General features: G+C 58.3%; 1 protein-coding gene across 2 annotated transcripts in view; it reads left to right on the top strand.

The window, feature by feature from the left end:
* Window positions 1–14366, top strand: part of FAM53B (family with sequence similarity 53 member B) — a 138566-nt gene that overhangs the window by 59216 nt on the left and 64984 nt on the right. For both annotated transcript variants that reach the window (XM_046027218.1, XM_046027217.1), the window contains exon 2: window positions 9687–9959. In XM_046027218.1, the coding sequence (XP_045883174.1) occupies window positions 9882–9959 (78 nt within the window). In that variant the 5' untranslated portion in view covers window positions 9687–9881. The remainder of the gene's footprint in view (window positions 1–9686; window positions 9960–14366) is intronic.

Genomic DNA, 14366 nt, shown 5'->3' with positions numbered 1-14366 from the left:
CCTGCTATCAGTGATGCCCTCTGTGAGGTGGGTGGGATTCACCTGGGCTCATGAAGTGTGGTTGCACTGGGCTGTGGTCGGCAGCACTCAGAGAAACTGCCTCTTGGGCAACTGTGCCAGACTCAGACCCTCCTGCCCACAGTGGCCAGGCGAGGCCAGACCAGGGGCCAGAAGACAGCCTGCAGAGCGGCTTTACCAGCTGCGTCTGCTGGGGTCTCCTGGACATGGAGGACACTCCTGGGCACTGGCTGGGCTTTATGCTTCATGGCTATCACAGGCCTAGTAAATGTTTCGTAGGTTTATTAATAATTGAAGTGAGCAAGCATCTGCTCAGGCAGAGAACTGGCCAGGGGGTGGGGGGAGAGAGACCCCAGGATAGCTTTGTGTTTAACCCATAAAGTTGTGATGCCAGTTTCTGAGCTTGAGAAAGTCTGATTTATTATCGTGTTCCTTGCTTTTTGAAATGTGCTCTGCTTAGTATATTTCATTTTGCTTTTTATTTGACTCACGTATCAGTTGTTAGTAGTTTCCAGTTCCTTGGGAGGAGGGCCTCTGGCTCCAGACCCTCCCATCACCTCTGCGGCGTAAGCGCTCAGTGAGGGACTGTGGGACGATGAACACAGCTCGGATCTCATCGGGCTTTTCGGGGTGATAGCCTACTGTTAGCTCGTCACTGAGAGCACCCAAAACTGGTTTGGCACCCACATGCCTGCCTCTGACCAGTACCTGTTAAGTTGCACCCGTTCTGATCCCATCCCCTAATGTAGTCTGACAGCTTTGTTTCCTTTAGTGTTATTTCCGACTCTCAGGACGTTGCTAATCCCTGCCCACCTTGCCTCCTGTTCCCCCTGGTCAGGGGCGCTGCTGGGTTGTGCAGAGCTCTCGCTCTTGCACATTTGGTAACTCCTGGAGATGAGGCTCTCAGCTGGGCCGGACCCTTACCCGAGAGCCGAAGGCCACTGCGTGCTGGCTTTGGGAGGCGCCCCAAGGCCTGGCTCTAGAGTTCCACTGCTGACTTACTGAAATGGGCTTCCACAGTGCAGGGCAGGCCAGCACCCACACCGGTTTCTGGTGACTCCAGGCTAGGGACAGTGACAATAAGACAAGCACGGCAGCAGCTGGTGCGTTTGGCGGTTTTTCACGCACTCTGTGGACAGATAGTGGAGTGAACCTGTTTCTTCCGGGGCCATTTCTGATGAGGATGGTGTGCTCACCTTTGGGAATCGGGTCAACTCTCCCAAAGACCCTTGGAGTCTTAGAGCCGTCACAGTGCAGGTGGAAGGCTCTAGAATGGCTCAGCAGGGCTCCCAAGGCACCTCGCCTTGCTCCTGCACCCACATCCTGCCAAAAAATCAAAAAGGGGCTCAGGACCCAGTAAGCAGCTGCTCCCCAGGCTGCTCGTATTCATTTCACAGTCAGTTCCAAGTAACTTGGGGGGACTGCCTGGGCTTGGCTTTGCAACAGGACCTCAGTGAAGCCCTTCTTACAGGAGGGAGTCTCTTTCTCTGTCGGGCCTTTCTGCAGAGTGCCCCACGGCCAGCGTGAGCTTAGTAGGGTCCGTTCCACCCTTCGGAATCCCCACCCCAGGAGGTAGCAGAGAGATGACTTTGGGGTTTTGACCTGAGAGGGGCCGTGGAGCTCAGGCGTACCTGTCGTTTGTTGTAACAGATCGGTCAGGCAGCTCCGTCTCTTGAGTTGGGTTTTGGCAGATGACGCTGGTCTTGAGCGCATGGTGGTGCTTGCGGTGTGAAAGGGGTTGAGGGGGAAGGCGGAAGGCTTGGTAGATTGTTGCCTGTCTGATTGATCTGTGTACCTGACCCGGGAAACCAGGTTGGCCGATATGACTCAGTCGGATCAGGAGGGTGACGTCCTGTGGATGATGAGGTGAGGCTGTGATCTGCGGCGGGCGGCGGATGGGGACCTAGTGGTGATCGTGTCCCTCCCCGTCTCCTAGAGCCTTTCGGTCCCTCCTGCGTCACCTCGCCGGGTTTCGCTGTGATATTTGTTATGATAGTGTTGGGGCCCCAAGGCCCCTGAGATGAAGAGATCGCTGCTCTCCCAGCTGTGTCCCGAGTGCCAGCTGCTGAGTGAGTAGGAGCCCCCTGCGGGGTGACCTGGCAGTTCTGTGGGAGTCGCAGTGGGCCGCGGCTACGGTCTGCGCTGGATTGCTTCTTCCCGCCCGTGCAGCTTCTGGGGCTGCGCTGGCGTGAAAGCCACGCATGCTGCCCGGGCTGGGGGTGGCTCGTCTTGCAGGAGCGTGAGAATGCAGTGGTCTGTGGACCCTGAAAGTCCAGAAACATTTTCGGAAGAGGATGTTCTTGCTGCAGGGGTGGGAGATGAAGGTGTGAAAGCTGGTGAATGACTAACTTCCTGGGCCTCCAAGAAACTTCTAATTCAGAACGCGGTGAGTGTCACTGAAAGGCACCGAGATGCCCCCGTGTGCTTGAGGACCGAGCTTGGGGAATGAACGTGCACAACAGCCCTGTCTCTCTCCACTGATACGGAAGAGAGGGGCTGGTTCTGGAACGCCACCTCCCCCAGCCGTGCGTGACCCGGAGGTGGCCAACAGAGCAGAACGGCTCTCAGCTTCCCACTTCACTGTGTGGGAGGGAGGGCCCCGCTGAGGCTCCTGGCGGCAGTGAGGAAGGAGTAGGCCTTTGCTGTTGTCCAGTTTCCTGAGGCCTTGAGCATGACAGGCCAGGTTGGAGCAGGACCAGGAAGGCTGGCCTGCACACAGCCCATGCCAGCAAGTGCTCTGGGATGGGTGCTGTCCGCTCTTGCCATCCTCTGGCACAGCTCACACGCCCTCGGATCCGTGGTTGAGACTCTGTGCACGCTCAGAGTTCCTATTTGCGTGTCACAGGAGAGGAAACTGAGCCTCAGAGTGGCACAGTGACCTGGCAGGTGGCTGCACATAGACGCTCACTCGTCAGAAATGGAGCTCCTCTGGCCCAGGCCCCCATTTGACAGGAGGAGCCCCAGAGATGGAGAGTGGCTTGGCCAACAGGCAGGGCTGCTCGGGAGCAGGGCCAGCGCCGGAGCCCACGTTTCCGGAGCCTTGCTGGCTCTACCCGGACCACACCGCCTCTGGCTTGGGCTTCTCTACTTTGGATTTTGCTTTAAAAAAAAAATTTTTTTTTTCTTTAACTCCTTATCTCTTTTGGTTTTTCCTCGTGGTTTGATTCAATTCACTATACTTGTAAATAGGTCCCACTGAAGAACAGGTCATGGTCGTCTTAGGCTAAGTGGCTTAACATTTCAGATTATCTTTGGGGCCCTTGCTGTGTCTCACCATCCTCTGCTCTCTGCCCTTCTCTCCCGCGCCCCGGTTTGGAGGCAAAGGTGGTGTCTGGCTCTGTGCTCTGTAAGTACTGGTTCTCTTCCCTTCCCTCCCTTGTCCCTCATTTCCTTCCTTTTGAGTTTGCTCAGCAAGTTCCAGTCCACAGCATCTCGTCTCTCGTGGTGGCCGGTGGGTTGAAATGACACGAACCGTAGTGAGAATTACTTGAGCGCTCGTCGGAAACTTGTCTGTCGGGTGTTTCTCATTGATAAACGAGCTCCTGACAAGTCATGCATGCAGCTGGCTTTGGTTTCAAGAAGCAGCACCGGCTGTCTCGTTCCCATGTTCAGATTTGTTTTGGCTCTGGGTCTCGACACTCTCATGTCCCTGAATAATGTCACCCCTCCCCTCCTCTCGAAATGCTATTTGCTTAAACCCCAGGAAATCCCTACAACACTGAGAGTGACTGTGTAAAGTCCCAAAGAACAGAGTCCTGATGTGGTTCAGTGGCTCATTTTACTGGTTTCTTTTTTCCTTCCAGTAAGATAGTCTCATAAGGGGGCTTGCGCGACTTTGTTCAGCCAAGGGCATGGGTGGGTTCCTTGCTAGGCAGGTGATGTGATTGCCTGTCCTTCTCCAGATGTGGACCTTTGGTGGCCTTCGGTCACCCGAAGGACTAGGCCAGGGAAGGTATGTTCAGCTCAGTTACAAAGAAAACGCCTCCAAGGGGTCACCTCACTTTGGGGTGGGGAGTGAGGTTTGGGTTGAGCAGGTGGTTGACCTCTTCTCCCCCGAGAGTCAGACGCGGGCACATGCCAGCTGTGAGGCTTTAGGTCATTTTGTCTCTTGAAGCCTCGTTTCCTTGCCCCCGACCCCCCGGCACCCCCCCCCCCCCGGCATGTGCAACTAGGAGCCCCGAGTGAGCAAGGAAATCAGCAACGGACTCAAATGTCCAGCAGCCCCATCCTAGGAGTAAGGTGCTTGGCGGACTCACAAGCCCATTTCCTGCCCCCAGCAGCTCACGCTGCGGCTGAGAAGACATGACCTGTGTTAGCCGCACGCGGCTAATAGATGCCTGCACTCAGCTTGGCGTGGGGCATGCCGAGGACTTCGTGCCTGCAGGGACCACCCTGCAGAGTCGTACCTCCTCACCCTTCCACGTGAGGGGGCAGAGCAAGGGTCACGTCTTACAGATGACAGAGGGTGAGCTTAGCAGAATCATATCGCTCCCCCAGGGTTCCGCCGCTCCTCTGGGACTGAGCTGGGTGGCCGTGTGGCTTCCAGACGGGGATCCACCGCTCTTCCCCCGTTCTCCTGATTCCGCCGGCAGACCCGGATGTCAGGTTCCTGCTGTGGCAGGCTCCGGGCAGAGACCAGAGGACGACTGAGGCAGGCCTACACCCAGACTCTGCAGGTGGACGGGAGGGCCCCCCATGGGTCCCCTAAGAATGGACTTGGACAGGAGGGCAGGGTGGCCGTGGTGGAGAGGCCGCTGGAGGCAGAGGCCTGGGGAGAGGTGGCAGATGGACGTGGATTCCAGCTGGTGTAGCAGGAAGCCAGCACGACTCCCCCAGGGGACTGGAGACACCCCGGTGTTCATGGGGAGCATTTCACCTTCCACGTGGCGCCTGGCCTAGCTGCCCATCCATGCGGTTAGGATAGACGGCTCTGGCGCCCTCTTGCCTCCCCGCACCCTTGCCAGCCGTGGAACCTTAGTGCTGTGTCTCAGCAGTAGGTTCCGGAAGGTCAGCGCGCGGCCTGGGATACCTCAGGATGAGCCTTGGAGACGAGGACTGCTACAAACCTCATGTCTCTGCTTCCGCATTTGGTCAGTTTAATTGAGAAATACTTGAAGGGTCATTACGATGAAACACACAGATCCTGGAGTAGAAGAGTCAGGTCAAGACAAAGTTCAGCTGATGTGGCCCGAGTCCCTGTGCTGTCCCTCACAACTGAGCGACCTAGGGCCTGTGCCTCAGTTTGTCACTCTGTAGAATGGAATAGCAACAGGGCCCACGAGCAGGGACTCCATGGACGCACTATGCAGAGAATCCAGCACGGCTGCCGTGGCTCTTATTTTATTCATGCTCTGCGGAAAGGTAGACTCTGCGTCACACTTAGTTCCACAAATACAGACCAAGGAGATATTAGGAAAATGGTGAAAACAAAATGCACGTTCTCCCCGGATTCTGTCTCTCCCGTGGAATCCCCTCAGATTGGCAGGGTTTGGTGTTCCTTGTGTCTGGGGTGTTACTGTATCGACTGAAAAGACTTCTTGTCTCTGGTTTTCTGTGTGTTGAAGGTCGTGGAGACACAGCTGTCTCTCCTCACTGACCCTTTGGGAGGCCGGAAGGCCTGGGCGCCTGGGCTGGGGGAGGTCACCGAACCGTCTCGCTGGAGCCCACACACTCCAGCCCCAGGTCTCTTTGCTGAGCCTCCAGGCCCCCTTCTTGACACTACCTGGGTCTGGAAAAGGAAGGGCTCTGGTGAGGTTCCCGCGTATTTTAATGTTCATCCTTCAAACTCTGGGCACGTAGCTATAGAGTCCGTAAGCCAAAAGCGACCCTGGGAAGGTTTGGTTCCCTTTGTGGGACAGCTAGGAGCCTTGGTTCCCCCCCTCCACCCCCCCAGGATTCGACTCCCCTGGCCATCCAGAAGGCAGAAGGCACGGCCCACTCAAAGGTGCACTTCACCACGTGTCCCTAAATTTGCTCTAGGTCCTGTCCCCAGACTGCGTGTGTCACACGGATGGCTGAAGTGAGGCAAGTCTAAAAATGCAGGCGGCCTTTCTGAAGACCTTGCCGAAGGGGGCTGCTTCCCTTCCATTTCCTTTGCTTCACGGGAGGGGGAGGGCAGGCTGAGGCATGGCTGGCTCAAGCCATCAGGAAATTCGCTGTCAGTCACCAGGCCCGAGTGGGGTCTGTGCCCAGAGGTGGCCTACAGGAGACCTTCATCGTGCCACCTGCGGCTCTGGGGCACCTCCTTCTCCCTGGGCCAGAGCCTTGTTCCCAGTTGTTCCTTCAAAGGTGGAACCAGTCTCCCCTCCCCCCCAGCCCCCAGCCCAGCTTCACTCCCAGCTTTTCCCTGAGCCGTCCCTGGCCCCATCCTCAGACTCGACTCCAAGTCTCTGGACGGGCACTGGCATTCCTTAGTGAACTTGGCCAGGCCCATGCCACGGATCAAAGGAATCCCAGGGAATTCCAGATTGTGCCAGGCTCTGCTGGTCTGGATTTGCCTCACAAGGTCTGAGAATGTGCCTGGATCATTTCAGATGTTGCTGTGATTTAGCTTCATTTCAAAACGTGTATTGAGCTCGTGCTGTGTTCAGGGCGCTGTGTTGGGCATTGCAAAGGACCCCCCAGACTACTCTTCCTCGACAGGTCGAAGTAGCCCAGCCCCTCGGGGAGCTGCCTGTGGCCACGTGGTAAAGTCTGCACTCGGTCGGCATTGCGAGCTGTCGGTCTGGTTTGAATCTGTCTTGCCAGCTCCTTGTCCCCTTGCTGCACCTGTCCACACACCCTCTGCTCCTGCCACTGGGGTGCTCCCTGAGTCCCACGCAGCGTGTACGGGGCAGGGCCCCATGCTCTGCTCGCAGCCTTCCCTCTGCTCGTGTTTCTCTCCTGCATGTTGAAATCTTGCCTATTTTCTTTTTCACCGAAAAGGTGTCATAGGTCCTGGGTGGGGTATTCACGCAGCCTGCACAAGCTGCCCAGTCTGTCTTCTACTCCAGAACGGCAGGTGCTTCCATAAGGCGGCCGCGCTTTCGGGACCGCACTGTCCTCCTGCTGTACTCATCTCGCAGCGTGTCTTGGAGAGGGTTTCTTTCTGTCCTGTCAGAGTTGCCTTGTTGCCGATGTGCCTGAAGTGGCGTGGTGTCCCTTTCCGTGGTTCCGCCATGCTTCCTGGAAACAGCCCCCTTTTGATGGCATCTTGGTTGTCCCTACTCCTGGGCTCCTATAGGTTGTGCTGTGGGTTGTCTGCCCTGTGCAGGGGGTTCCCTTTACAACTCAGCTGCGATGCCCCCTCGCCCTGCCTGCCTTCGTCAGATTTGTGCCTGCATCCACAGAATTCCCCACGACCCCCGGGGACAGGGCTTGTGCTAGACCGCCTCTCTCCGTTCGGCACCTGCCATGTTTGCTGACCGCCCGTTTCCAGGAGCTTACGGTGCTCCGGTATCCACCCCTCCACTGCCGCCCTGGGCTCTCGGAGGGGAGGAGCTGCGAGAGCGGGGCCGCCCACGCTGCTCCCTCCGTCCGGCTTTGTGTCTGGTGCCAATCGGCTGCATCTCGATGGCCTAACACGTTTCCATGGCGACGGACTCCCACAGTATCATTCTTACTGGCCACCTACTGTTTCACCAGAGGGATGGGCCATAAGATGGCCAGTTCCATCCTGGTGAAATTTAGCCTTAAAAAAATTTGATGAAATTTCTCTTTAAAAAAAAAAAATCCAAGAGGACGGATAGATGCTTGGGCGTCCGCTGCTGAGAACGGACGGGGACCTACAGTCTCCCTGATGAAAGTGGGGACAGTGGCTACTGTTTATCGAGCGCTTCCTCAAATGAGCTAGGGCTTCTCCGTGAGCACAGGGCTTGAGCTCTGTTTTCAGACGATGTAGGAATCTTGTGAGGCAGGCGCTGTGGTCCCCATGTTACGGAGAGAGAAACGGGCTCACAGAGTAAGTAACTTGGTAAAAGTCACTCAGACAATGCATTTCAAGAGCTGGGATTCCAACCCAGGTATCTTTGACTCAGGACCTGAGCTTGTAACCACCAAGCCGTCCTGCCTTGTTAGGGAAGAAGCAAATGGGGAGTGGGGGTGGGAAGGGCGTGTGGGTGGGAAGGGCAGGTCCCCCCTGGGCCTTGGGCCAGTGGCCGGCTGCCCCAGAACCGAATGAGGCTGCACCCAGAAAGAAGATGGCCGCCAGTGGGCCTTGCCTCCGCCCCTGAAGCGGCACAAAGGGTCCCTTTGAAGGGCGAGTCCATAGCACCCCCTTACCCTGCTCCCCAGCCAAGCGTCCAGGGGGCTGGCGGGCATTTCTGGCTCGGCTTTCTGGCCTGAGCTGGGAGGAGTGGTCTGACATTCTTTCCTTGAGCAGCTCACTCTCGGTCAGAATGTGTTGCTTCTAGACTGAGGTGGTGTTGAAACTCCAGTGTGACCTGGGAGCCTGCACGCCACCAAGTCTCTTCCTGAACAACCCATCCTTGGAAAATGTATCGATCCCCCCCCTTTCCCTGCTCTTGCACTTTGGATGAACCTTGTTTTCGAAGAACAGTAGAAGGTAATTTTCCTGTGCTTGCCAGCTGGCCCATAATTGAGCAATTCCAATAACACCCACTGTAAAGTCTAATCGAAGTAAACAGGAAAATATGATTTACAATCTGGACGGCAAGTAAATACCAGGGTGCAATTAATTTTTACACAGAGCAGCAGATTCTGAAACATTTTCCTGCGTGGAGCAGTTTGTTGCTAATTACAGATTAGGAGCTGCCCTTTTCTGCTATTTTCCGTCGTTATTTTTCACTTTGTGACCGTGATCTTCAGGTTCCTTGCATCCATGTGACTTTCTCTGAAGGTGTGACCAGAGAGGGGTGGGCTGGGGAAATAGGATCCGAGAAAGGAACGTGTAGGGAGTGAGTTCTGGAGCCTGAGCTAAGGCCCGGCTCTCAGCATTTGCTTGGGGGGCGGCGCGGGAGGAGGCGCTGGTGGGCTGTGCAGAATGGCGCCACGAGGGGGCCTGTCACTACTGCTGGCGGCTCTGGGTGGCGTGGGCAGGCCCTGTGAGGCCATGACTTGCTTTGGCTCAGTCTGCGGAAGGAGGCAACACGGGGGGCCTCGCAAATGTGTGTTTTGAAACGTGGTGCTTCCGGCAGTAGGAAATATGTGCCTTTAAATGGCCCCCCACCCCCTCCACCGTCGACTCTTCCAGTAGCTCCTGTTCTTAATTCCGTGGAGGACAGCAGCCACCTTGCTGCCTGAGGCCGCCTGGGGCCTGGTCCCTTCAGTTTTGACCGTGGGGTTGGTGCCTGTCTGACCCTCAGCCTCGGGCATATACCGAAGCTGTCCTTTAAGCCAGCCAGGTTTAAGATGCCATGTGACTTGAGTACATTCTGGGGACAGCAGATTGTGACCAACCCAGACCCTGAGCTAGGTCTTAAAGGTGCCATGCAGCTGAATGGAGACCCACTGCTGTACCCACTAGAGCGTGGGCTTTAGGGGTGCCCCGAGGCCAGCATGGGGGATCCTGAGAAGGGGATCCCGGCCTTTGCAGCCATATGCCTCTCCTTCAGCAAGGAGGCAGTTCCGTTTCCGAGCGGGTTCCCAGTGTGGGGGTGCACGGCTGGGTCTCTCGGGGACCCGGTCTTCCCGAGTCCTGAATCCCTTGCCTTTTTCTGTTGTCTTCTCAGGGAGTTCAGTGCACGCGGCCGTTTCCTGGAGGAGCCCTTCCCCAAGCGTGAGCAGCCGATCGGGAACTGCTCCTGCTGATGCCAGGTCACCTCAGCCCTGGGAGGTGCCCAGCAGGCCACCTGTGCCCAAGTCCGCCCAAGTGAAGATGGCTCGTGGCCGCCCTGGGATGGAGCCGAGCGCCTGAGGTCCTTACCATGGTGATGATCCTAAGTAAAAGCCTCGACAACCAGGGAGCTGACGCCATAGCGTGCAGGACCTTGAACCCTGAGCTGGTAAGGACCTACTGGGCCTCGTTTCCCTGGTGACCTCTTCTGAGGCCTGATGTCCAGGTGGGGCTGTGGGCGGCACGTGCGGGCTCAGCAGACCGAGTCCAGAGTGCCCAGGGCAGAGCTCTGGGAGATGCGGCAGGCTGGGGCAGCGGGCCGAGGTGACGCAGAGCCCGGCGGCATGCTTGAGGCAGCTGGCAGAGGGGCCTGCCGCCCTGCCGGGCTGAGACTGACATTCCCGTGGCCTCCACCCCGTAGGGGAGGCGGTTTCCCCGAAGGGAGGTGGTGCCCAAGTGGGGGCGAGATTAGGCCGCCCTTCGGAAGGCTGGTGGGGAGCGAGAGCGGCTGCCTCAGGACATGACCCTCATGTCAAGGGTGGGAGATGAGGGAGAAAGAAGGCGCGGTCTGGCGGCCAAGGTGCTGGGCCTTGGGGACAGCTGCCCTCCACTGCCTTCTCCCAAAGTTGTCCTATGACCAAGTGGCCTGGTGGGGTGGGCCAGAGAGGCAGACTGGCCTTCTCAGACTGAGAACAGGGTAGTCCCTTAACCTTCCAGCCCTCATTCCTCAGAAGTGAGTGGGGCTGCTCCCCTGCAGGGGGCGGAGAGAGGTCCCACGCTGACGGAAATAAACGTGAGGAGGAGTTTTGCAGACAGCTGAGTCCCCAGGACTCTGCCACGTTGCCCGGCACCCCTCCCAGTGAGCCCCTCCTAGAGCCCACCCTAGCACCCTCGTGGGCTCCGTCCCCAAGCTCACAGCAGCAGTCAGGCCGAGAGCAGACGGGCCAGGCTGGGGCTCCAACCCTTGCAGGAGGGTGGGGAAGCCATTGAGACCGGAGGCCTTTATGTACCACCGTGCGTGTGCCGGGCACTGGGCTCGCAGAATTCCACAAGCAGAGATGGGTCAGGTCTCTGCCCATCATGGCCTGCTTTCCAGTTTGCACTGAATATATATCTGGAAATATAATTGATTCCCTCTTGCCATCCTCACTGCTGCCGCTCTGGTCCCACCCGCTGTCCTCTCTTGTCTGGGAACGTGGTGTAACTGGTCTCCTGCTGCTGGCTGCTTGGTCTGTTCTCTACCAGCAGCCAGAGGGACCACAAGGCAGGTGTGTCTCTCCTCGGCTCCGGCCTTCTGCCGGCTTCCTGTCTCCCGCCTAGCAAACGCCAAGGCCCTTGCCAGGAGGCCCAAGGCCCATGTACTGTGGCTCTCTGTGACCATGCTGCTCTTCCTCTGCTCTCACCCTGCTTCCTTCACTCTGCTCAAGCCACACTCACTCAGCTGTCAAGCACGAGCCTGCCTCAGGGCCTTTGCACTTCTGTGGCCTGGACCGCTCCCCCTGGGCAGGACTCCTTCCCTCCCTCTCTTTCGTCTTTGTTCACTCAGCCTAAAATTGAACTCTGCTCCAGCCACCCCCTCCCCCACGCTTTCCTGCCCTTCCCCTTCTCTCTCTTCCCTCTCAGCGCCTGTCACTTTCTGACATTTCCATCTTGTTTGTTGAATGACTGCTCTGAAATGCGAGCTTCATAAAGGCAAGGAATTTTGTTTCTTTTGCTCCTTGCTGAGTGCCCAGGGCCTGAAACCGGGGCCTGGGGCACGGTGGGTGCTCAGGGATGTTTGTAGAGGGAATGGACGCGGGTTCCTCACTGCTTTAATTCCTCTCCGGCTGCTGCCCAGGTTCCTAGCCGCGGGTGCGGAAGAGCCGCTCTGCTTTCTGCTGCGCAGGTGGGGGCGCGGGGCGGGGGGTGCTTTCCTGCTGAGATCTGAAGAAGACACGGGGAGGACCGTTGGCCAGAAGGGAACGACCTCTGGGGTAAGGGCCCTCCGGAGGTCCCAAGGGAGGGTCCCTGCCCGCTTCCAGCTGTGCCGTTGGCCTCAGCGCCTGCCGCAGAATCCGGTCCCCTCACGGGGCCGCTGGCTGGGGCTCGCCGTGGGGCGGGTCCCGGGGCATGTGGGCCCCAGTTCCACTGAGCTGCTCTTCGAGGAGACGTGGCCCGAGCGCCTGCCTGCCAATGCGGGGCCTCCCAGCCCTCGTGGGGGAAGGGAAACTCATCTCAGAAGAGTCGAGGAAGGCCACGCACAGGGAGCAGCCCAGAACAACCCCAGATCATCTCGGTCCAGCACTGACCTCCGTGAGGCTCCGTGAGGCGGAAGGGAGGGCGAAGGCACGTTAGAATGCGCCCTCCCCTGCCGGCAAGGTTGGGAGGGAGCGGACGGGCTTTGCTTGGGCTTCCTAAACTGGCAACGCCATCCTCGTGTAAATACCATCAAGATAACAACAGGAACATGGAAAAGCATTTCTCTTTTGTTTTCTAATCAGGCTAAGAAGATAACAGAAAGAGGGGGGGTGGTGGGCTTCAGATTGAAAAAGAAAACATGAGTCACAGGCCACTTTGGAATTAGGGAAGCAGGCCCCAGAGGCCCCGGAGCCAGAGAGAAGGTCTCAAACTGTGGGTGAAAGTCACCTGGGGGCCACCCAGTGACCTTGGACGCACTGGGCAAGGAAGCCTGTAGCCCCTCCCTCTTTGCCCTCTGAGGTCTCTTGTTTTTTTTCTAAAAACGAAATGCTGGTGACAAGTGACTGGTCTTGTTCCCAAGAGACATGTAGGGAAACAGAAAAAAGGACTGACAAGTGCCCAGGGTTTTGCCTTTCCCGGCACCTGGCCCTGGGGAGAGAGAGGGCTGAGGGCCCCGCCTGGCCGCAGTGTGGGCCTGGCTTGCACAATGCACAGCAGTGAAGACTGCTCAGTTCCCCTTCCCCACCCCGCCGCCCCCACCCCCACTCTGCTGGTTGCTTTCCTCTGCGGAGTGGGCTCTTCCTCCTAGTGTTCTAACATTAGCTGCTGCCGCTGGAAGACAGCCCGGACGGTTGACCTCGGGAGCAGTGTTCCCCAGCCCCTTCCCGCACGCCCACGCTCAGCCTGTGCCCTGTTCTCCCAGGACAGAGTGACCGTCTTCCCCGGCCGGGCCTGCCTCCTCTCCCTGGCGGGTGTCTCAGCTCTCTCTCAAGTCTGGAGACTGTCTTGGAGGAGAGGGTGGCATGTGGCTGTAGGCAGCCTCGCTTTCCCCAACCTCGAGGTATTTCCCACAGTAGGCGACACCCGGCCGGGGAGCTGGTCCTTCCCTTCGTTCTTGTCAGGTTAGGAGGCCCGGGCTGTGATCTGCCCAGTGGGGAGAGTCCGGGGCCATGTCAGGCCTCGCACCCAGCTGCCTGGGGTGGAGGGTCTTCATGTTTGCGGCTCCCCAGAGCTGGCACTGGGCTCACCGGTCCCAGCCAGCCTTGCTGGCAGGCCTAGCCTGGCCTGAAGTCAGACCCCAGAGGTGCACAGATGTCTGGGACAGTCCGAAGCCTCTTGCCTGAGCAGGCTGGGCCTTGGCCGACTCTGACGCCCGGGGAGCCCAGGGAGCCTGGGCTGCTTCTCCATCCCTGTCAGTGTGTCTGAGAGCCTCTCTCTACAAGGCCGCTCATCCCTTCTCGGCTTCTCTTGTCCTGGTCAGGCCTGGCCCTGTCTTCTGCTTTCCACTGCCATGGTCTCGCTGTGTTCCTTTTTGGAGGCTGGGGTGTTCTTGCTTGTTCCGCTCGAAGGCATGAGTAGGAGCCCGCCCGTGTCACGTTGTGGTTCCCCTTAACAGTGTTGTGGGGAAATAGTGAGGTGACAGCTTTGGTCAGGAATCTGCAGAGCAAAGCTCTGAAGGAGCACGACGAAGGCCAGAGATGAGCTGCGCCGAGTTCCGTCCGAGCTATTTCCTCATTCAGTGAAGACTGGATTGTGTCTCTATCTAAGTCAGGCTTGCTTTCTTCAGTCACACTGATGGCCCCTGAAGCCCCGGGGTGATGTCCAGCTTTTGCTTTCCCTGTGGAGGGTCTGATTCCAAAGCCTTCCCTCGTGACCTGAGGACTCTCACGGAGGCCCGGCTGGGGTGGGCTGGAGAATAGGCGCGTGGCGGTGGGAGAAGCGTTACGGGGAGCTGCGCTCCTTGTGCTCCTTGTGCTCTTCCTGCCAGCCCCAGCCGAGGCCTGGGTGCCGACTCTGGTGTGCGCGGTGAGCGTCGTGTGAGCCCGAGGCTGGAGTCCCCACGGCCTGCTGGGCCTCGCGGCGCCGGGACTGGCCGGCCCGTCCTCCTGCCGTGATGCGGAGGGTTCCAGGGTTGGGAAGGCCGGCTGCAGACCGGTGCAGACCAGCAGGAATTTGGTGACAGTCCGGGCACACCGGGGATGAATTGGCTCGGGCCAGCCTGGAGCCCAGAGGGGACCTTGGTGCTGGGCTCAGAGAAAGCCGACAGCAGCCAGGGTGTGCCTGCGCCTGACATCTTGGGAAGCTGTCGGGAGAGCTGGCGAGGGAGGCCCCAGAAAGGTCAGGGACAGGGCAGCTCGGAGGGTTTTGGAAGCAGGTGCTCCAGGCAGGCTGGGGGCCC

This window comes from Meles meles, chromosome 13 (genome assembly GCF_922984935.1).
Source record: "Meles meles chromosome 13, mMelMel3.1 paternal haplotype, whole genome shotgun sequence".
NCBI lineage: Eukaryota > Metazoa > Chordata > Mammalia > Carnivora > Mustelidae > Meles > Meles meles.
The sequence above is the reverse complement of the archived record's forward strand: the minus strand, read 5'-3'. Positions and strand labels throughout refer to the sequence as shown.